Source organism: Candidozyma auris, chromosome 3 (genome assembly GCF_003013715.1).
Source record: "Candidozyma auris chromosome 3, complete sequence".
Taxonomy (NCBI): domain Eukaryota; kingdom Fungi; phylum Ascomycota; class Pichiomycetes; order Serinales; family Metschnikowiaceae; genus Candidozyma; species Candidozyma auris.
Window position 1 is genome coordinate 2,187,823 of NC_072814.1, and position 20,900 is coordinate 2,208,722.

At 45.7% G+C, this 20,900-nt stretch overlaps 10 protein-coding genes and 1 non-coding gene across 11 annotated transcripts; 6 read left to right on the forward strand and 5 right to left on the reverse strand. All coding sequences in view use genetic code 12, as the record gives it.

Annotated features, from left to right (window-relative positions):
• Window positions 1-543: 543 nt before the first annotated feature.
• On the forward strand, window positions 544-2,808 carry FLC2 (flavin adenine dinucleotide transporter FLC2; the record flags this gene model as incomplete). The annotated part of the gene is made up of 1 exon (XM_054702130.1): window positions 544-2,808. The coding sequence occupies one exon, from the start codon at window positions 544-546 to the stop codon at window positions 2,806-2,808; it is 2,265 nt and encodes a 754-aa protein (XP_054558105.1).
• Window positions 2,809-2,995: 187 nt separating this feature from the next.
• On the reverse strand, window positions 2,996-3,811 carry CJI96_0003618 (uncharacterized protein; the record flags this gene model as incomplete). Its single annotated transcript, XM_029032543.1, has 1 exon — window positions 2,996-3,811. The coding sequence occupies one exon, from the start codon at window positions 3,809-3,811 to the stop codon at window positions 2,996-2,998; it is 816 nt and encodes a 271-aa protein (XP_028892858.1).
• Window positions 3,812-3,892: 81 nt separating this feature from the next.
• Window positions 3,893-5,083, reverse strand: CJI96_0003619 (uncharacterized protein; the record flags this gene model as incomplete). Its single annotated transcript, XM_029032542.1, has 1 exon — window positions 3,893-5,083. The coding sequence occupies one exon, from the start codon at window positions 5,081-5,083 to the stop codon at window positions 3,893-3,895; it is 1,191 nt and encodes a 396-aa protein (XP_028892857.1).
• A 736-nt stretch (window positions 5,084-5,819) lies between these two features.
• Window positions 5,820-5,892, forward strand: CJI96_0003620. The gene has a single exon. It is a non-coding gene; the product is annotated as a tRNA-Lys (tRNA).
• Window positions 5,893-6,579: 687 nt separating this feature from the next.
• Window positions 6,580-7,902, forward strand: KGD2 (alpha-ketoglutarate dehydrogenase KGD2; the record flags this gene model as incomplete). The annotated part of the gene is made up of 1 exon (XM_029032541.2): window positions 6,580-7,902. The coding sequence occupies one exon, from the start codon at window positions 6,580-6,582 to the stop codon at window positions 7,900-7,902; it is 1,323 nt and encodes a 440-aa protein (XP_028892856.2).
• A 644-nt stretch (window positions 7,903-8,546) lies between these two features.
• Window positions 8,547-10,370, forward strand: ACE2 (DNA-binding transcription factor; the record flags this gene model as incomplete). The annotated part of the gene is made up of 1 exon (XM_029032540.2): window positions 8,547-10,370. The coding sequence occupies one exon, from the start codon at window positions 8,547-8,549 to the stop codon at window positions 10,368-10,370; it is 1,824 nt and encodes a 607-aa protein (XP_028892855.2).
• A 195-nt stretch (window positions 10,371-10,565) lies between these two features.
• On the reverse strand, window positions 10,566-12,869 carry MNL1 (Mnl1p; the record flags this gene model as incomplete). The annotated part of the gene is made up of 1 exon (XM_029032539.2): window positions 10,566-12,869. The coding sequence occupies one exon, from the start codon at window positions 12,867-12,869 to the stop codon at window positions 10,566-10,568; it is 2,304 nt and encodes a 767-aa protein (XP_028892854.2).
• Window positions 12,870-13,769: 900 nt separating this feature from the next.
• Window positions 13,770-15,512, reverse strand: CJI96_0003624 (uncharacterized protein; the record flags this gene model as incomplete). Its single annotated transcript, XM_029032538.2, has 1 exon — window positions 13,770-15,512. One exon carries the CDS (start codon window positions 15,510-15,512, stop codon window positions 13,770-13,772), a length of 1,743 nt encoding a protein of 580 aa, XP_028892853.2.
• A 1,329-nt stretch (window positions 15,513-16,841) lies between these two features.
• Window positions 16,842-17,981, forward strand: ARO2 (bifunctional chorismate synthase/riboflavin reductase [NAD(P)H] ARO2; the record flags this gene model as incomplete). The annotated part of the gene is made up of 1 exon (XM_029032537.2): window positions 16,842-17,981. The coding sequence occupies one exon, from the start codon at window positions 16,842-16,844 to the stop codon at window positions 17,979-17,981; it is 1,140 nt and encodes a 379-aa protein (XP_028892852.1).
• A 194-nt stretch (window positions 17,982-18,175) lies between these two features.
• CJI96_0003626 (Signal recognition particle receptor subunit beta) lies at window positions 18,176-19,012 on the forward strand (the record flags this gene model as incomplete). Its single annotated transcript, XM_029032536.2, has 1 exon — window positions 18,176-19,012. The coding sequence occupies one exon, from the start codon at window positions 18,176-18,178 to the stop codon at window positions 19,010-19,012; it is 837 nt and encodes a 278-aa protein (XP_028892851.2).
• A 20-nt stretch (window positions 19,013-19,032) lies between these two features.
• On the reverse strand, window positions 19,033-19,614 carry CJI96_0003627 (uncharacterized protein; the record flags this gene model as incomplete). Its single annotated transcript, XM_029032535.2, has 1 exon — window positions 19,033-19,614. The coding sequence occupies one exon, from the start codon at window positions 19,612-19,614 to the stop codon at window positions 19,033-19,035; it is 582 nt and encodes a 193-aa protein (XP_028892850.2).
• Window positions 19,615-20,900: the final 1,286 nt, after the last annotated feature.

Consider the following 20,900-nt stretch of genomic DNA (forward strand, 5'->3'; position numbering starts at 1 on the left):
GTGCTAACGCAGAAGCGCGAGGCAGACACAGAAGCACGAAAAATACAAGGCAGATGGAGACAACGAAAATACAAAGACCAAGGAAAGCAACGAAATGCAAATTAGTTCTCTTGGTTTTGAAAGGGGTGCTTGGATAAATCGGGAAGCAATATTTTTATTTTTAAAAAGAAGATTGTAGTGAAGGTGACAAAATCAATTGACGTTGACGATTCTGCTTAAACGGCCTTCACCGCCTCTCAGTAACTGTGGTCTACCGCCAGTTGCTAGATGTGCTCTCTCTTGTTACCGCCTCCCAACCCTACCCTTTTTTTCCCCCATGCCTGGGCTGTGGGTCTGCGCAACCTGCACTGCCCAAAAGTCCACCTGTATGATCCACCTCAGATAGGAATGAGAAACTCGCTTTCACACACTACCCCAAATCTATTGACTATTTTTATCGACACCTCTGCTTCTTCAACACCTTCGCTAAGAGAACACTCTTAAAGAACATATCGATTTTCGCCTGGATTCTACCACCCAATACTTCGAATCGCCAGTCTTCTCATGAGGTTCTCTTTTCTACTGGTGGTGTGCTTTGTTGCCCTGGTGCTTGCCCAGTCGAAGCTCCAGGCCACTTCCTTGTTGACATGTATGGACAACTCTCAGATATCAGCATCATACTTGGATGTGACGTACTTTCAAAAAAACCAGTCCGTGGTGGCCAACGTGATGGCCATCTCCAACATTAACGCCAACGTGACCATCAACGTCGAGTTGATCGTGTATGGCTTGAAGGTGCTCACCCAAAACGTTTCCTTGTGTGACTACGCGAGCTTCGGTGCGGTCTGTCCGCTCACATCGGGTCACTTGGACTTCAATTTTGACCAGAAGCTCTCGTCTTCCATCACCCGTCAGATTCCGGGCGTCGCGTTCACCGTCCCCGACATCGATGCCAGAGTAAGGATTGCTCTTTATGAAGAAGAGACTGACAAGGCCTTGGCCTGTGTGGAAGCGGTTGTTTCTAACGGTAAAACTGTCCAGACGAAGTATGCTGCCTGGCCCATTGCTGCCATAGCTGGTCTAGGGCTCATCACGTCTGGTGTGGTGTCTGTAATGGGCAACTCGAATACAGCAGCTCATATCGCCTCCAACTCTATGTCGTTGTTTATTTACTTCCAATCATTGGCCATTACATCTATGGAGGCCGTAGCTAAAGTGCCTCCCATTGCTGCAGCTTGGGCTCAAAATTTCGTTTGGTCTCTAGGCATCATCAGAGCAGGTTTCATCCAGGATATTGCTAACTGGTATTTGCAAGCAACTGGTGGCACTCCCACAGATGTCTTACGCAATGAATATTTGTCCGTCTCCGTTCAGAAGAAGGTAAAGAGATCTCTTGAACATCTCTCTGAAGCCCTTTATGACTCGAAGTTATCGAACGTTGTTCGCTTGCACAAGAGACTCTCAATCTCTGTGGATTCGGACAAGTTTGGTCTCTCTGATAATTTGAACTCCACCTTATACACGACCAATGAGAAGGATCCTAATCTTGGAAGTAAGGTGTTGATTTTGCGTGGTATTCAAAGAGTCGCCTACTTGGCCGGCATCGAAATAACAGACTTATTTATGACTGCCATTATTTTCCTATTCTTTTTCGCTTTCGTTCTTGTTGCTTGTATGATGTTCTTCAAGGCCATCATAGAAATTTGCATTCGCTCCAAGATTATGCACGAGGGTAAGTTCAACGAATACAGACAGCAATGGTCCAGTATCATCAAGGGCGCCTTGTACAGACTTTACCTCATCGCTTTCCCCCAGGTATGTGTCTTGTGCTTATGGCAATTCACTGCTCATGACTCCGCAGGATACGTTGTCGTCGCCGCTTTCCTTTTCCTTATTACCATAGTTCTCTTAGGATATGCTGCCACAAGAGTTATCACTTTTGGGAGAAGATCTACCAGGGTGCATAAAAATCCCGCCTATCTTTTGTTTGGAGATGCTAAGTTCTTAAACAAATTTGGGTTTGTTTATGTGCAATTCAAAGCCGACTGCTACTGGTTTGTTGTAACCTCCATGATATACTCTTTCCTTAAGTGCTTATTTGTTGCAGTTTTGCAGAAGCAGGGAAGAGTACAGTCGGTTATCATATTTGCTATCGAACTCATCTACTGTGTCCTTGTGTGTTGGATAAGACCATTCATGGATAAGAGAACCAACATTTTTAACATCACGATTGCTGTCATCAACACTATCAATGCGCTTTTCTATATGTTCTTTTCCTACGTCTTCGGTCAACCGCAAGTTGTGGCCTCGGTTATGGCAGTGGTGTACTTCGTTTTGAATGCTGTGTTTGCTTTGTACCTTTTACTCTTCACGATCATCACATGCGTCCTTGCATTGGTGTACAAGAACCCTGACACGAGGTACCAACCAATGAAAGATGATAGAGTGTCGTTCTTGCCTCGTATTCATCACAAGGGTGCCCTGCAAAACTCATCAGATCCAGATGATATTGAGTTGGTGGCCTTGGGTGCAAGTGCGATGAAGGGTCATGAAAATGGTGGCAAACCAATTTACGATGACGAGTCGGTATATGATGATGACTCTAGTCAAACGAAGAGAGGCAATGGTTTTGTTGATACTGAGAGTTATTCTAAGAACTCTCTTAGCGTTGAGTCCGCGGAACCCCAACAGCCTGCCTCTACAATCGTTGGCAACTCAACAAACGCATACACTGGCTTCCAAACACAGTATAACGGGCGGGATGAAACGCCGTACCGTGGCTATTACGGCAACCGATCGAATCAGAACCAAAACCCGAGCTACATATGATTCAAGATCGCCACTTCCAACATAAACGAAATGCATGACCCCATCAAATAACTGGCTGCTTACATAAACCTCTGCAGTAAATAAGATCAACCGTCTAGAAGCGGTCAACAAAAATTGTTACAATATATTTTCCCACTACGAAATATATCGCCGATTGAACGTGTATAAGCTATCTATTGCTACAAAACTAATCTTGGTATCCATCGTAATCAACACTCACATCAGAATCCTCAACTTCGTCAACGAGTACTTCACTTGTTTCACGGTAAATGTCCGGCTCAATAACTGCTGGCATGTTCTTTGCTTCCTCCCACTTGTCAGCAATATTCATCATCTTGTCGTCTATCTTCTCATCCAAGTTCAAGAAAAACTCCTTTGGGCTCTCCGCAAGAAAGTCGATATTATCACTTACTTTTTCAGTTCCTTGCTTTACTTTCAGAAAGACCTGATGCAAAAGCTGAGCGGAAACCTGCGGCTCCTCACGTTTCGTGAACCCTTCGCTCTTCTCGTAACACAAGGTGAACTCTGCATGTCTACGACTATAGTCGCAAACAACCTTTCGTGGAATTTCCCCACTGGCATTATCACTTAATAGTGTGGCGTAGTTTTCTGCCATAAGCTTCTTGGGGTCGATTCCATTGAACTTGAGAGCCCCGGCGTCCAAGTCAAATGATTTGAAGAGCGTGCCATTGGTGTATGATAAGTAAACCTGCTTCGAATCACGATTAGCCCCGCTTGCATTCAACTGCCTGACTAAAGCAAGATGCTGTAAAACGTTTGTAGCTGTGTTTTGAATGGCGACAGGCGTTACCATAGAAATGAAGCTCTCTTTTATCACTATAAAGGGTTGCAAAAATGTGACGAACCCTTTTTGCGGGTTAATCAACGAGGAGTTTGAATTGGCAGAAAGCAGTTTGCCGTCGGAGGGTACAGGCAGAATGCTTTGCGGGATGAAAAGCCCATTGCTTGCAATGAAAAAGAGAAAGAGTTGTACAAACAACATCGGTGGTAGATAAGAGTGGGAGCTGAGAATAAATGGCTGCAAAATTGTGTATGGTGTATTAGTAGGGTGCGCCCCAAAGATTTATGCGTACACAACAATTTTCTTCTTTCCTCGAGTATCGTGATTATCTAGAGGATACATATCTCCAGATTCCGTGAGATAATATTGAGGTAGGTTTTCGTGTTGTTGGGAAGGGATACGTGACTGAGGTTTGCTGATAGTTCCTTGGCCACTGTAGTCGAAATTGACATCCTCGAGCAAGTTCATCTTGGAAATGTATAATGTAGTGAGAAACATGACAAACATACAGAGCCAAAGAAAGAAGGAAAGGATGGCAAATGTCGAGAGGGCTTTCCTCATTTGACAGACGCTCTCACTGTTGCAGTTGTTGTTAGTGGCGACGCTCGTGATAGAAAGGATGAGCGAGACTCCAGTGAGGACACAGGCTAGAAGGCAGTAAAAGATGCCGTTTCTTCTATCAAAGTTGAGTGCCTTGGTAACAAAGAGAAGTGATACGACTAGCGTGATCACTCCCACTGCGATATAGTAGCGATAAATGCCAATGGACACAATGGGATCCTGAGTGCCTAAAGTGCTCGCAATAACTATGATGATGATACCAAAGATGATCTGGAGGATGTCTATAATGTTGGTCGCGGTGACGTGGAAGTTTTTGCGCTGTTCATGTGGATCATAGGGGTTGACGTCCTTGGGACCAAAGGTGAACACCGGTCGATTCATCACCCTGTCGACAAGATGTACTTCGGGCGCTCGTGGCTGCTGTGTTTCATACTGACCAGCTACCATAGTGGCCTGGCTGTCCCTTTGTCGCATATAGTCTCTGGAGTCCTCCATGGGAGGTAGACTGTCTTTGTCATTATAGAGACCCAGATGTTCGATATCTTTTGGTGGGGGCTTTGGGGGACCCAGTTTGAACTGTTGAAGGTTATTCAAATAGGGTCGTGAAGGAGTTGTATCTTGAAGAGGTGGGTTGCGGAGCTCATGGGGCGTATTGTATGGCATTTGCTCCACTATGGATGGTGGATATGGGGCAAATTGACGAATTGGTTCTTCTTGTGTTACCAGAGAAGTGGCGTAGTGTTCGTAGAAATCGTTAGTTACGGGAGCCTCGAAAGTGTCCGTATCGCTTGGTACCGATGTGGGAGTTGTATTTCTCGATCGCCTCCTGGGTTCTCTCTTTTCGTACTCAAATCTAGATAAGTCACTGACTACTCTAGTTTCGTGGCCGCCAAAAGGTCTTATCAGTGCCATGACGCCGTTTTGCTGTTGTTGCTGGTGGAGTGCCTATGACTTCCTGGACTGGCTGGGGGAGTTCAATATGAGTGCCAAATCGGGTAAAAAGGTAAACAAGGGGTTGGTAGGTCGCTTTGAAGAGTACTTTGCTGTAGGAGACAGGAGGTGAACAATCGGGCGATGCTGGGGGGATGTTTCCATTTGACAGATGGATTTCTCAGGCTTGAGCCCACGTATTCCTCACAAGGTGTTGTTGATCAATGGTTGCGAAATGAATATAGCTATCGTGTTGGCTGCGAAATGGCTGCAAAAGGGCTCAAGAGTTGAAGAGCGTCGAAAATCGACTATTTTTCTCTAGACAGTCTTCTGATTAAGGTAGATACAACTGTATCACTAGGGAATAAACTTTAATAAGCTTCATTTATTAGAGACACTTACCCTACAATGGAGTAAGAGAGTTATGGGATTAACTGGTCATTTGTATAACTCAACATATTTGAGTTTTAGAGGGTACAATAGCTTCGGTAACGCTACCATTTCTACAACTCGAATATGAAAATTAGAAGACTATTTTTCAAGACTTTTCACTATTACGCCTTTTCTCAGTGAAATTTGGTAGGATTGTCTTTTTCGCCGCGTTGTAACATTTGAGAAGTTGCGTTTCTCATATAAAGCATACCATGGGGGCCAGTATGGAGCAATTTTGAAGTTTGCATGTATATTTTTTTTTTCTTCCAAGACTTTATACAGATAGGCCTTGCTAGCTCAATGGCTAGAGCGTGAGACTTTTAATCTCAAGGTTGCGGGTTCGACCCCCGCGTAGGGCTTTTCTTTTTGCATCATCTCAATCAACCGTACTCAATTAAGCTTTTTTTTTTCTTTATCCCAAAGTGATTGATATGCCATCGTCACAATGTACTTCAGTTTTTTTTTCTAGTGTCTCGGTGTTCGGTCTTTTACTCTCCTGCACACACATTACCCGGAAGCAATAGCCTTGGGTTTCGCTTAAGATACAACAACGTCTACCAAATCGCAGTTCCGGCAATCGGAGTCACACCTCACACAGATGCGCCCATGTCTAGATTTTTTTTTTCTAATTAAGCATTTCTTGACTTTCAATTATGCGTCCATCTCGGAGTGGCCGGTCGGAATCGATGCCATTTTTGTATGCACTCATTCACCCCCACAATAGGTCCGGACATATAGATTCATTGAGTGACCCAACGGACAAAAATTAATAATACCAAACAAAACGGGGGATCCAATTCGTCTGACTACTAGGACTAATAGAGTTTTTTTTTTTGTTTCAACTCCTACTCCGACTTAGTATCTCTACGTTGCACCTGTCACTCCTCCCTGTCCTGACTCTTGCAGAATTCGCGCCCATTAATTGGCTGAACCCCGGCGCTTCTCGGAGCCTGGATATAATTGCGGGCCCTTTTCAGTGGAAGAGCACTTCTTCAAAAAAACACATCTACGAACTCAACTTTCTAGATAATTCATAATCTATAACCATGTTGTCCAGATCCCTTAGATCGAGTTTACGCCGTATACCCGCTGCCACGCGTGTGTCAAGAAAAGCCTCTTTAGCTGGTGGTTTGAAGATGGCCTCCGTCAAGTCATTGCACACTAGAGTGGCCACTTTTGGTTCGAATTTTGGTAACCTCAAACTGCCGGTGGTGTCTTTCCAGAGATTAGCCTCTACGACCGTGAAAGTTCCGGAGATGGCCGAGTCGATCACCGAAGGTACCTTGTCTGCGTTCAACAAAGAAGTTGGTGACTACGTTGAGCAGGATGAGCTTGTTGCCACTATCGAGACCGACAAGATCGATGTCGAAGTGAACGCTCCAGTTGCCGGTACTGTCACTGAGCTTTTGGCCAGTGTTGAAGACACTGTTGAGGTTGGCCAGGAGATCCTCAAGATAGAAGAAGGCGCTGCGCCAGAGGGTGGTGCCAAGAAGGAGGAACCAAAGAAGGAGGAGAAGAAGGAGGAGCCTGCCACACAGGAGGTCAAGGAAGAGCCAAAGAAGGAAGAGCCAAAGAAGGAGGAGCCAAAGAAAGAAGAACCAAAGAAGGAGCAACCAAAGAAGGAGGAATCAAAGAAGGAGGAGCCAGCTACATTTGGTGGGTTCTCTAGACTGGAAGAGAGAGTCAAGATGAACAGAATGAGATTGAGAATCGCCGAACGTCTTAAAGAGTCGCAGAATACTGCTGCCTCTTTGACTACTTTCAACGAGGTGGACATGTCTAATTTGATGGAAATGAGAAAGTTGTACAAGGACGAGGTTTTGGACAAGACCGGCATCAAGTTTGGTTTTATGGGTGCTTTCTCCAAGGCCGCTGCCCTTGCTTCCAAGGAGATACCTGCAGTCAATGCCTCCATCGAGAACAACGACACCATGGTGTTCAGAGACTACATGGACATTTCTGTTGCTGTGGCTACGCCTAAGGGTTTGGTCACTCCAGTTGTCAGAAATGCCGAGTCTCTTTCGATTTTGGGTGTTGAGGAAGAAATCTCCAAGTTGTCTAAGAAGGCCAGAGACGGTAAATTGACCTTGGAAGACATGGCCGGTGGTACTTTCACCATCTCCAACGGTGGCGTTTTCGGCTCCCTCTACGGTACTCCTATCATCAACTTGCCTCAAACCGCCGTTTTGGGTTTGCACGGCATCAAGCAGAGGCCTGTCACTGTGAACGGCCAGATTGTGTCGAGACCCATGATGTACCTTGCATTGACCTACGACCACAGAGTGTTGGATGGCCGTGAGGCTGTTACCTTCTTGAAGCTCATCAAAGAGTACATCGAGGACCCCAGAAAGATGTTATTGTCGGCCTAAGAAGAGGACGATGTCCGATGTCGCCAGCGAGTGCGCAGTAAGTTGCATCAATACACTAGATACAAGGTAAGCATCTCTGCTCCCCACCTAACCGCCTGTAGCATACACACCTTAAGCAACCAGAGAACATCGCTTGAACTGATCCCTTCTCTAGTTCAGGGTCCCTTTGTAATCTAGTCACATGCCTGCTTTCGGAAAATTCCTAAACACCACGAGTGAGCTTGTACTGTTCGCAACCACCGGCATAGTGATCTATCACTTGCGATTTATATGTTTACTATTCACCCGCATTAGGAAAGAACATTCAACTTCCTCACCCCAGTAGCTCTCAATGGTGAAAACACCTACATTAGGAAGGGCATATCGCCCTCAGCAGCACATAAGTCATCTTTTGCATTTGTCCGACTTCCAGCACTTACGCCTATTATTTTTTTTCCTTTCTATCATCCATCAAAGAAACTATACATTGCACTGCTGCTAGAGTGGCTGCAAAATCCAATCTAGAAAAGCTACACCCTGCTAGCAATCCTGGCCGTATACCATATCTTCCTATAAGTGATTGCAGCTTCAACTCCTAGCAACCCCAAAGCTCCATTTCCCATTCAAGCTAATATTAGCTTTTCAAAATTTCACCAGCGCCCGCTATGGATCCCTACTGGGAGGACCTTGACTTCTCAACGAAACCTCGTACACCGGCACCAGAGGAAGAGTTCAGCCAGTACTTTCTGGACTACAAAAACTTCGATAACCTCTTCAATGAGGCATTGACTACTCTTCAGGATTTGGACGTGCCTTCAGGGCCACCACAGCCTGCCCAAGTAGCAGCTTTCCAATCTCCTTTCAGACATGCAAAGAAACCTAGTGGAACTGCCATCTTTGGTTTTGCTGACCACAGCAGAGAGCTCTCGATAAACGGCATGACCAATGAATACCTCAAACACCAAAGGGCGCCCTCAGAAGCGTCGTCTTATATTCTGCCGGGGAAAATTGCGAGAAAAAAGGCTGCACCACCAATCTCAAACGATCACCTCGATTTCAACTTTTCGCAGCCATTGGAGGCCTGTAAGGATTTTCAACTAAATGAAGATGAAGAGTATAATGAAGGAAGAGCGCCTCCACAGCCTACCAAACAGAAAGAAGAAGACTATATTGTCACGGGTGCAACGCCCAAACAGTACAAGTTTCCGCCAGACCCTGAAGACGAGAATTTCGCTCTAGACTACTTGAAGAAGATGCCCTCAGTGAGCCAACCAATCCATCTTCCTGTCAAACAAGAGAACGAACCCTACCCTGATGACATTGAGTCGCTACTAGAAGGCAGCCCACTGCGGAAACCCAGGTTTGTGCCTATTCCAGTGCAACAGCCATCGGCTCCAAGAAAGAGTCCTTCTCGACATCCCGATAAGTCCCCTCAACAGCCTCAGCTACCACAACAACACCCTCAAGAGATTGACCCAGCGTTGGAAATAGGCATGAACATGAATGTGTACCTTCCTCCTCCTGGCAGTCAAACAGACAGCTTGAATGACTACTCCTCTCCAGAGCCTGCTAGTCCTACCCTACCTCAAAGTCATATCCAGAACATCTACCTGTCTCCACAACGACTGGTACCACCAGCGGCTCCTTCGGTGAATTCGTCTCCATTTCAAGATAAAAAACAATTCTGCAATCCCCAATTCTTCTCCGATGGCACGGATAATTACTACTCTGAGCCTGATCCTCAATTGGTCTCGCTGCCTTTTCATTCGCTGCCGTTTCGTAACAATGGACCTAGGTCGATCAAGTCATCACCTCTTAAACATGAGCGCACAGATGCCGTGGGGGAAGATAGCTTGACTGACGTGAATGATACCATCGTCCTTACACCACTAAAGAATTCTGCTACGCCATTCACTCCTAGCAAAAACAAGATTAAGCTAGAGTGGAGTCCGATCATTTCCCCCAACTCAAAGTCAACAGACGTTCGCAAAGCCATTCAAGACCTTTCTCCAAAACGAGTCATCAAAAAGACTTCCTTGCTCCCGCCAGGGGAGCTAGATAGATACTGGGAGGGACCAGATGAGAACAAGATCTTCACTTGCACTTATGAAGGATGCGGTAAGAAGTTTACCAGAAGGTACAACGTTCGTTCTCATATCCAAACACATCTAAGCGACCGACCCTTCACTTGCAGCTACTGTCCCAAATCTTTTGTACGTCAGCATGATCTCAACAGACATGTAAAGTCACACTTGGTAGCAAAGCATTGCAGATGTAAATGTGGGAAAGAATTCACTCGAGTGGAAGGCTACAAGAGACATTTGAATAAGGGCATCTGTGAGAAGAGTTCCGAGAGTGAAGTGGGTGGATCGACAAAGGGAGTGTCAAAGCCAAGTCCCATCAAGCTGAAGAGAGGGGAGGCTGTTTTGGACGGACTTACGTCGAATCGCCTCCACGAAGATTTGGGGCTCGCCGCCCAGAGACGTTGACGTTGCATTTCTTTTTCCTTTTCAAAACATCTATTGTATTTTAAACCTTCCTTCTTATTTCATTTCAAAAGAAACTATTGGCATTTCATTCTTTCTCGTGTAACATTCGCCATTGCTTGAACTTTATAGGTATTAAACATTTTGGGCAAATTATGTGAACTTTTCGATCTAACATTCTCTTTCAGTAGAACTCTGTCACATCTCATCTTCTTCCTTAATTATAGTCCTACCAACTGCTCGCGCCGCCTCTTCTTCCTCTTCTTGTTTGTGTACCTTCAAGTGCTGATTGAGATTATCTGTCCTGCTAAACTTCTTCAGGCATTTGGGACACTCGTAAGGTTTTTCTGCTGTGTGAAGAGATCTAAAGTGCCTTTTAAGGTGCTCTTGTCTTTTGAATCTTCTCAGGCAATACGTGCAAACAAATATCTTGGACAGGTCCACCAAGTCGGCAGCTTTGTCTTCCTTTCTTCCCCTAGTACGGCCTTTGGGATTAGTTGGTATGATTTCGGTATCAGGCGGAAGGTCGAGGGATTCGAGATCAATCTCCACGACGTCTGATTGTGCTGAATCTTTGGATTGTTGAGCCTTTTTCTTCAAAAGTCTCAGTCCAAGTATACGTTTTGATGCACTGGCAAATGAAGACAGTGATGGAGTGGGACCGGCTGCGTGACTTTCTTCTGTTAAAGAAGAGTGTTGTGATAGTGATATGCTTCTTGCCAGACGTGAATCTGCGGAGTGCTCGTTGCTCAGGCGATTGAGTTGGTTCAATGATGATTTTTCTGTAGCAGAAACAGATGAAGTGATATTAGAGTCAGACTCCTGTTTAACAGGCTTCTTGTTCTTCATTCCACCAAGGCGCCTTTTGCCCATATTCTCAAATAATGATGCATAGTCTGGTTCTTGTGGTGGCTGAGAATCAGAAATCTGGACATTACCCAGATTAGATGAGTTTCCTGTCTTGACAGAGTTTTGTAGTGAGTGTTGGACTATGGAATTCTGATGAGAGCTGTCATCTCTTTCGCTGGATGCCACTGAACTATGGCTTTCATGCTTCACGAGTTCGTGCTGAGATTCTAGTGGCTGATTCTTACCAGTCTTGAAGCGATTAAACAAGTTCATACGCGTTCGCTTTGCTTTTTTCGCTGGCACTGGATTATCTTCCGGATTAGCAAAATTGCTGTCATCCGCATCGGGATCGACAAGAACATCGGCTAGAAACGGTGCTGGTTCCTCCCCCGGAGGTTCATTATTTGACTTAAAAATGCTTCTTATAAGATGACGCGATTGATGTGCCACATGTTGCTGTTGTTGTTGCTGTTGCTGATGCTGCTGATCCCACTCAGGCAGAGATCGCTGCTTCCTCTCTCTGTCACGCTCGCCCATGAAAGGGATATAACTAGAGAATGAACGAGGGTTCCGGGAAGGCGGATTGACACTTGAGCCTTGGCTATCGAGCGACACACGTCCGCGTGGGTATATATCAAAAGACGGGCGATGAATCAGCGATGGAGGCTGGTCAAACAGCGAACGATTAAATTGATTAGCGGAAAAAAATGATGCTTGCGCTGAATACATAGAATTCATTGACGGTGTGAGTGATGTGGTAGTTGTCAAAGGCAGAAAGTCTGCATTGACGGCCAGAAACGATGCTCTATGACTTTGGGTATTTCTGCGGGATCTAGGGTGGTTCGGAACTTCAGTTTCTGGAGTGTGGTACTGGACGCCAAGCGAGTCCATGGCTCGCTGCTCATGTTGAAATTCGTGACTAGAAACTTGATTTCCGAATGCTGTTGCTGGGTTAATCCCGGTAGGAGAGCGATTGTCACCGTCAAACCTTTTCGTACCGAGTTCACCATAATCATTACTCACGGACCCATGATCTAGATCGAAGTGTGCAGCCGCACGGTCGTCAAAATTAGTGGGTATTGATGAGTGGTTGCTTATTGTAGATAGTTGGGACATGCTGAAATTATGCTGAGGTTTGCCGTCTAGAAGACCAGGGACAAAATCACTGTTTGACTCATCTCGCTTGGCGGAATCTGTTATGAATCTCAGACCAAGGTTGTCGTCCTCTTTGATGAAGTGCATAAGTGAGCCATCTTCTTGTTTTGCGGACTCGGGGAGGCCGCTGTTGGAGTCCACAAACATGCCGTTGTCAAAGCCAGGGGACTGGTCCATGTCCATCTCGTCCGCTTTGAATGCTCCAGGAAGATCCCAATTCATCAAATCCAGCGAAGGATTTTCTAACAGGAAAACAAAGCCTGAGTCGGGGACCTGTGGAAATGCAGCGATGGTGCCGTTGACATCAGAATCTCGGAAAGCTCTCCCCATTTTCGGGTCCAGTGAGATGTTTGATTTTTGATGTTGTGGGTCTAAGTTTTGCTTCGAGTCAAGGTGAGCAGCAAAGCTGTCAGCTGAGGGAACTTTCCTCGGCTGATTGTGTGCATCGAAATGGTCTTCGTAGATCATGCCCTCAGGAGAGCCCAGGTTGCCGCTCATGGCGTAAGGAATTGATATTGGCGAGACTCGGGTTCGATCTTCGGCGACAGAATGTGGTTAGTCAAACTGGATATGGCGGCTACAAGAGCATGAAAATTTGGTATAAAAGTGCACGGAACGTAAGCACAATTATGAAAGCCAGTAGTCAACAGGAAGGTATTGTATAACGAGGTGATAGTGCAGGAACTGACGACTCAAACCGATATATTAATCAGGTGGTATGATAAAAAAAAAGAACAAAAAAAAGACTAGAAGGAGAGAAGTATTCAATATTCGGATACAATCGAAAGAGTCAGAAGAAAGAGAAACAAACAGAATATTATCGGAGTCTTGGATGCGGAAGTGATAATTCTGTCGGCGATTCGGGAACGCAGGGTACCACGGAACAGGCAGGAATAGTTTGAGTTTGGCCACAATATGAGATTTACAAGTTAAGCAAAGCAGGAAAAGGGTAAGTGAATATGAGGCAATTGAAGGCCACAAATTTTGCTGTATGTGAATTTTGAACAAATTGAAGGATGCTATTTTCAATAGTAGGTGCCTTCGGTACGGTGCAATTCACCATTTCGCTGTGGCTGGTGAAACAAAAGCTTGAATGTCTCACCTTGGTGATTTGGTTTGAAGAAGTTTAATGAATGGAGTCCGTAGTGACGATATGGGAGCTCTTAAAGATCTTCGAGTCATTACCGGTTGTCGTTGAGAAGTGGTGGTTCCGAAGACGGAATGGCTGCAAATTGCGATTCCGGCGAGGTAACCGCAACACTCTCATCTTGTAGTTACCTTACTTAGCTGTTTTGAGGTTCCGTGAGAAGATCTGAAACCGATTACGAAAGGATGTCCTGTCGGTCGTTTTGACGATATCAATATTTTACAATTTATTTGAATTCCTATACTATTACATTACTCTGAAGGCGTTCTCTGCCTTATAGAGTTCGAGTCCTGGCTCTGTTGGTCAGGGTTCACTACCCGAAGCACACTTTTCCGCTTTGAGCTCACAAGCACCTGAACATCCATTGCCTCGTCACAGGACGAGCTATCGTCTCTATCTTCCTCCTTTGATGGCTCAGGTATTCCCATGTAGCCACCTTTTTGCGCCGCTTTTTTAAGATTCGGCAGTTGTGGCGGTGTGTTGGTGTATGAGAAGCTCTTTCGTAGCTGGTGTACACGAGCTGGCACAGCTGGCCTAGAATGAACTTGGGTCATTTCTGGTCTATCATGATTCTCAGAGATTTCGTCATTCACTTCTTCAGGGGAGTCGGTGCTAAGAGTCTCGTTCAGCCCCAAGATACTGTGCCTTCTTACTGTGCGCTGCCTCTTGGCATCGAATTCTTGTCTTTTCTTGACCCAAGAGTCTATGGAGGCTGCCTCCAAAGTTGACTCACTGCTAGTCGATAAGCGAGGATGGTAATCCGGGTGGGGAATGTCTATGGGGATGTCTGAGCGTGTGCGGAAATGGCCAAGCTGGTAGTCGAAAGCGTCGAGAACACTTTCATGTTCTGGAGCGTTTGAGTTCTTGCGTTTCCAAAGGAATATACCGACGGCTGATACCACAGCAATTGCTGCAACTGGGACTAATGTTCCAATAAGTGCCTTCTGCGTAGTGGTTGTGCTTGGTCCGTTCGAGCTTTCGGATTTTGCAGTGTTGTCTGCCAACGACTTGACCTGCTGAAAGTTGTCATTAACATCATAAAGCTCAACGGTGTATCCAGAATCTCTTTTCTTTTTGCTTGATGAGCTGCCTCTGATTACTACAAGGGTGTTGTAAAGTACAGCGGCCCCAAGGACCTGGTCAACTTCAACTTTGGATTCAAGAGGTTCCCATGCCCATGTATTCTTGTCCACCTTCAATTGTGCCCATTGTGGCGTAGCTGCACCCTTTGAGCCCTCGCCGCCAATGAGAATTAGGGAGCTCGTTCTGTAGTTGCTCGAAAAGGTCGTAGTTGTGTTGTCTGTTAACGGTGAGAACATCGGCAATAACAATGGGTTGACTCTCGAGTTTACATTAAAGGTGTCATTTTTTTCGACTGCCTGAAATGACCAGCCAGAGTCGTAGTTCCAAGTTGCAAGCTGATACATGTTGAGCCAGCCATCGTTAGATCTTCCACCAACAACTAGAGAGTTCTGTGGATTAGGTGCCCACTGAGTGGCTGCGCCATAGAAACCGTGTGGTTTTGTAGACGTGGTGATATTGGAGAAGCTGAAGGTCTCCATGTTGAACGAGAGTAATCTGTCCGTTGCTTTACCATTGGATGAGCATCTACCTCCATAAATGTAGATAAAATCTGAAGATGGGCTGGTCAACACTGAAGAACCCTCGTAATAGGAGATATCTGAAACATCTTGAAAAGTGATATTATCACCCGCAGCTCCCCAATTATCTGAAGTCATGTCATAACTCAAAAGCTGGAACACGCCATCTCCACAAACATCAAAGTCACTTTCCTGGTCTGAGGCAGTAAATGCATACAATGTGTCTTTATGTAGAAACACAGTCGAGTTCTTGGGAGGCAGTGCGATGGCTGCTAGCTGCTGTCCACTCTGTAAGTCGATTTGGCGTTGTGAGTATGAGGAGTACTTATCGAGGTCGTTGAAACCAGTGATTGAGAAGTTGAGCGGCACTATATCATTATTCTTCAACAACATGTACACCTTCCCACTATTGAAGGAATAGAAGGTGGCCCACTGCGCCCAACTCCGTGCTAGGAGGAACGCTAGAGCCCAAATTAGCATTTGTGTAGTGAGTTACTTAGAGATTTCAGTCCCCATCAACAGAGTTCTCGTCAGTTCCCCAGCTGAACTTCCAGCAGGTGTTTACCTTTTTCCCAATCGAGCATCATTACGTGCATTGTCTGGTGAACAAAGGTAGGTCACACAATGAGGACTCAGTCAAAGACAAGGGCCATTGAAGGTCATTGGAGGAGTCTGGGCTCTATTGGCACTGAATATACTGCTTGGCTGGCTGTTTGAGGGTAATTGTCAAGGGGTTTGTTTCGTGACCATAGGTAAGGATGATTGAGGAAACCTTAGGTAAGAGAATGCATACATATCGTTTGTTTAGAAATCAACCACGTGATTGATGGAAGGTGTATTGAATCGGATGTAAATCGGTTCAGAATTTTGCATTCGCCAAGTTTGATATGGTGCTTTTCGAGACTTTTAAAGTGGCGCTGAGAATTTGTGACTGAAAGAAATGGTTGCAAAATTCGCGTAGGTGCGAAAGCGAAAGCCTAACGTATGGAAGCAGATGAAAAAACGAAGAGAAGTAAAAACCGAGAAGTAAAGGCAAAGAGAAATAGTATTCGCCGGCTCTTCGTAAGCTGTGTGTTCAGCTTCCTATTTCCCAAACAATATTGATCAAGATATTCTTGCTACGGCTGCTAAGGTGAAGCGCATGGCCATGATGAGAATTGACGAGCCGATGAGCGATCCGGAAGCATTCTTCGGGAGCCCAATACGTAGCGTTCATTCCGATCCCCCTTTAAAAGCCTAATTGCTGATTCTCATGTTAATCTAGAGACACTCTGACGAAAGAGGCAACCTTCTCAGAGTCTCATTCTGATCAGCTGAGCAAGACACTACCCAAAATGAAAGTCAAGGGTGTTCACCCAAAAGAATCTGAAATTCTTGTTTAGCTAAACTCTCGTGGCTCTGGCCTGTATTCGGCATCCTTCATCACACCACATTCACTGGGGTGTCATATGCGACTTGCAGCCATCCAAATGTCAAAAGGCTCACAACAGACCAGCTCAGGGCCAATACCATATCCAAAAGTTGAGTACAGAAGTGTTCACTGAATGCACCAGATGGGTCTTTGACAGCACCCTTTGTGATCTTCTTTTTCTTGTAGTTCGATGTCTCGTATCACTTTTTTTTCTATACATAGTGACTCACCATCTGATCTAGGTGCGAAAAAAAAATAGCATAACTCCATTTTTCAACCTCAATCTTTCACCTTTCATCTACACCATACCAATGTCCTCCTTTGGTAACATCTTCAGAGTCACCACCTACGGTGAGTCCCACTGCAAGTCTGTGGGCTGTATTGTCGACGGGTGTCCTCCAGGCTTGGAGTTGACAGAGGCAGATATCCAACCTCAGTTAAGTCGAAGAAGACCTGGCCAGAGTAAGCTATCGACGCCTAGAAACGAGAAGGACCAGGTCCATATTCAGCTGGGAACTGAGTTTGGCAAGACCTTGGGTACTCCCATTGGTATGTTGGTGCACAACGAAGACCACAGACCCCATGACTACTCGGAGATGGACTTGTACCCCAGACCATCTCATGCTGATTACACCTACATCAAGAAGTACGGGGTAAAGAGCGCTTCGGGCGGTGGCCGCTCGTCTGCTAGAGAGACGATCGGCAGAGTTGCCGCTGGTGCTATCGCTGAGAAGGTGCTCGCAAAGGCCAACAACGTGGAGATTGTTGCCTTTGTCTCCTCCATTGGGGAAGTGGCAATGGACAGAAACCCACAGGATGAAAAGTTTCAGGATTTGCTCAATACCATCACCAGAGACCAGGTGGATGCTGCTGGCCCCGTGAGATGTCCCGATGAGACCGTCAGAGAAGAGATGGTCAAAGTGATCGAGAAGTACAGAGATGCTAAGGACTCCATTGGCGGTGTCGTAACGTGTGTGATCCGCAACTGTCCGATTGGTCTTGGTGAGCCTTGTTTTGACAAGTTGGAGGCCACCTTGGCCCACGCCATGATGTCGTTGCCAGCCACAAAGGGCTTCGAATTCGGCTCAGGGTTCGCCGGCACCAGGATCCCTGGCTCTGTCCACAACGACCCCTTCCATTTCTGCAACAACTCGCAAAGATTGAGAACGAAAACCAACAACTCAGGTGGTGTGCAAGGTGGTATCTCCAACGGAGAGAACATCTACTTCTCTGTTGCCTTCAAGTCTGCTGCAACCATCTCTCAGGAGCAGCCTACTGCCACTTACGAGGGTAAAGACGGGGTGCTTGCTGCAAAGGGTAGACACGACCCTTCGGTGACGCCTAGAGCTGTCCCTATTGTCGAGTCGATGGCTGCGTTGGTGCTTGTAGACCAATTGTTGATGCAGAAGGCCCGTGAGTACGGCCGCTCCGTTGTGGAAGGAAGCCTGTAAATAGAATATCGGTAGAATCCAGGAGATAAAGGTTACTTGATTGCTGTAGATTATTATTGTATGCCAATTTTGTACTGATATCCTGGGGAATAAAGACTGTCCTTTGCGGTTGCAAAATTGGTGTACAGGGGTAGAAGTGTTCTTTCGCAGTACATGAAAAGTCTACATTCCCTTAGACTGTCAACTTCATATCCATGGATTCCGTTCAGCTCATCCTTCTCACGGCCGTCTTGGGGCTTGCACTTGTTTTAGTACTTTTTAGCTTCCAGGGAAAAAAAGCAGCCACCGGAAAATCCCGGTCTCCCTATTTTAAGCCCACCTTCTTAGTGGTTGGTGCCAATGGAGCGGGAAAGACGTCACTTTTTTACAAATTGCAAGATGGTGCTGAGCAATTGAGCACGGTTTCTTCGCTTGAGCCTAATGTCGGCAAAATATCCATTCCCTTTAGCAATCCTGCGATTCAAAAAGAGTACCAGTTCATTGACTATCCAGGTCATTTGAAGTACTCGCAGCTCATGAAGAAATTGATCACTGAAGACATCACCGTGAAGAATCTCAAGGGCGTCATCTTTGTCATTGACTCTTCGAGTCAAAGCCTTGCTCAGGAAGGTAGAGTGGCTACTATTTGTAAGCTTTTGTACGACTTACTTAGCATTACGGAAAAGGTACCCATGGGGATAGACTATCTTTTCGCTATTAACAAGCAAGACTTGTTCGACACGAAGCCCGTGTTTAAGGTCAAAAATATGATTGAGGAGGAGATCACGAAACTCGTTAAGGAAGAGCTTAGTGCCACGGGACAGGCCAGAGGAGGCTCTGGAATTGATAACGATGATGATGAAAGGGAAGCCTTTTCGAAAGAGGAGTCCACAAGAGAGTTCTGGAAAGCACTCATGGGCAGTTCTCCTGCGTTCAAATTTGAACTTTTGGAAGGAAACATGGAGTTTCTTGGCGGCTCAGCGTTGAAAAACAAGGTCCAGAACTGGCAGAATTGGTTTGACGAGAAGGCCATGAACTACGGCGGTATGTAAGAAGAAGGAGAGGTCGCTTGTTACCTCTGCGGTGTTCCTGATGGCACTGAAGGAAAGAATGATGGGTTTTGCATCTCCTTCTGGCGAGCTGCCTTCACTCGGGTTTGGATGTAGCTGTTGACCCTGCCTTTGTACATGTCCTTGTCCAACTTGAACGTTTTGAAGTCAAAGTTGGCGATCTGCTCATTCAATTCAGCAAGTTCCTTTTTGGCCGCCTCGTGGTTCTTCACCATTGACTCATATGTTTCCTTTCCCGGCTTATCTTTGTCGTCCTTCGCATCCTTATCTTTGGATTTCCAACTCACGGAGCTGACAATCTTATCCCACGCATACGGCTTGTTGAGCTCGACCTTTTCACGTGCCAGCACCAAGGACTTTTCCTTCTCTTTGCGGTTTTCGAGCAATTGAGTATACTTTTCAGGGTGAACTGGAGATGCAAACGACGAGTCCTTAAGGTGAGCGGCGCAGACATAGAAAAAGTCGGCCTTGTTGGCTGCCAAAAGAACCGTTTGCGTTGGCTTATAACACACAACACAGGCCTTTTGATCAGATGCGCCAACGAGTCGTTTGAGGTACTCGTTAGGAAACGGCGGTTGGCTCATCTGATGGTGCTGGTTTTGATGATGTATGCAGAGAAGTTTTGTGGAGTGAGTAGGAGAGGGTGGTTCCCATTGTGCACGGAAGAACGCGGAACCGAGGATAAGGTTTCAGGATGAAGATGACCTAGATGTTACGAGGAATCTCGATTGAAATTGGCAGGCTCACTGAATCATGATTTTTGAATCTGGGTCTTTTGCAAAAATATATGTCAATCACGGCATCACGATTGTGAGTTTTCGACAATAGAAGTTTGCAACCACAGTAGCGCGCCTAGGTACGGAATAGCGGGAGATAGGATCTCTTGTGTTTGTCCAGAAAGATAAGGCCATTGTTGGAGACTATTTGAATGTCTCTAGTGGGGATGAGACGAGATACTGGACCAATTCTATTTTTAGTCCTAATACTGAGGCGTTTTCACGTAACTGACTGGTGGCATCTTGTCGTTTATACTGGGCGGTAGAAGTATGGCGCGCACGTGATCTACATACAAGAGAAGCATGAGTCAGTTAAGCAATGTCGCGAATGTCGCGAGTGCCGCAAGGACATCACGTTGATTTATACTAGCGCATGACACGAGAATGGGGTAAGAAGTGGAAGATTAATAGGGAAGGAGATTTTCTTGAATGTGAGCTCATCGTTGAAAAAAATCATTTTGAACTGTCGTAATTGGAAAGTTTAAAAATTTCAGTGGCGAATCAAATACGCATGTGGGGTCGGCCATTCTCGGTCTCAAGGAAAGCGTGTTTCTCGGCTCCTGTTGCTTGCTACACGGCTGCGAAACCGAAAGGTTGCTCCGGGACAACCTTAGAGAGCAATATTCAAGAAGTGATGGATGAAAATACACGTAACTGAGCAGTGGTTGAAATTTTGCCTTCACTTTGACTTGCAAATAATATTCTACAGTGTTTCAGGTTTGATCTCGCACCTGTCTTATCCGCACCCCTCTTATCCGGACGAATACCTTAGCTGCAAACACGCTCTCCCAAACCCCACTTCAACGCACAATCGTGTGATGTGAGCTCTTGGGATGGCGCAATTGAGGATTCTTGCCTGGAGTAAATCATTGAATGCTCCGTTCAACCTGTTGCTTTTGATAAAAGATGCATTTGTATATATATATCACGTGATTAGCAAAAATGTCGCGCTTCGTTCACCCCCTTGGACAAAAACAAAAAAAAAGTGCGCTGTCATAATATGGTGCCCAATTTTTCCCTACTTTGTTTTTCTAGTACAGTACAGCAGCATACAATCTTACACATCTCGTTTTTTTTTTTTTTTTTTGCCCTTC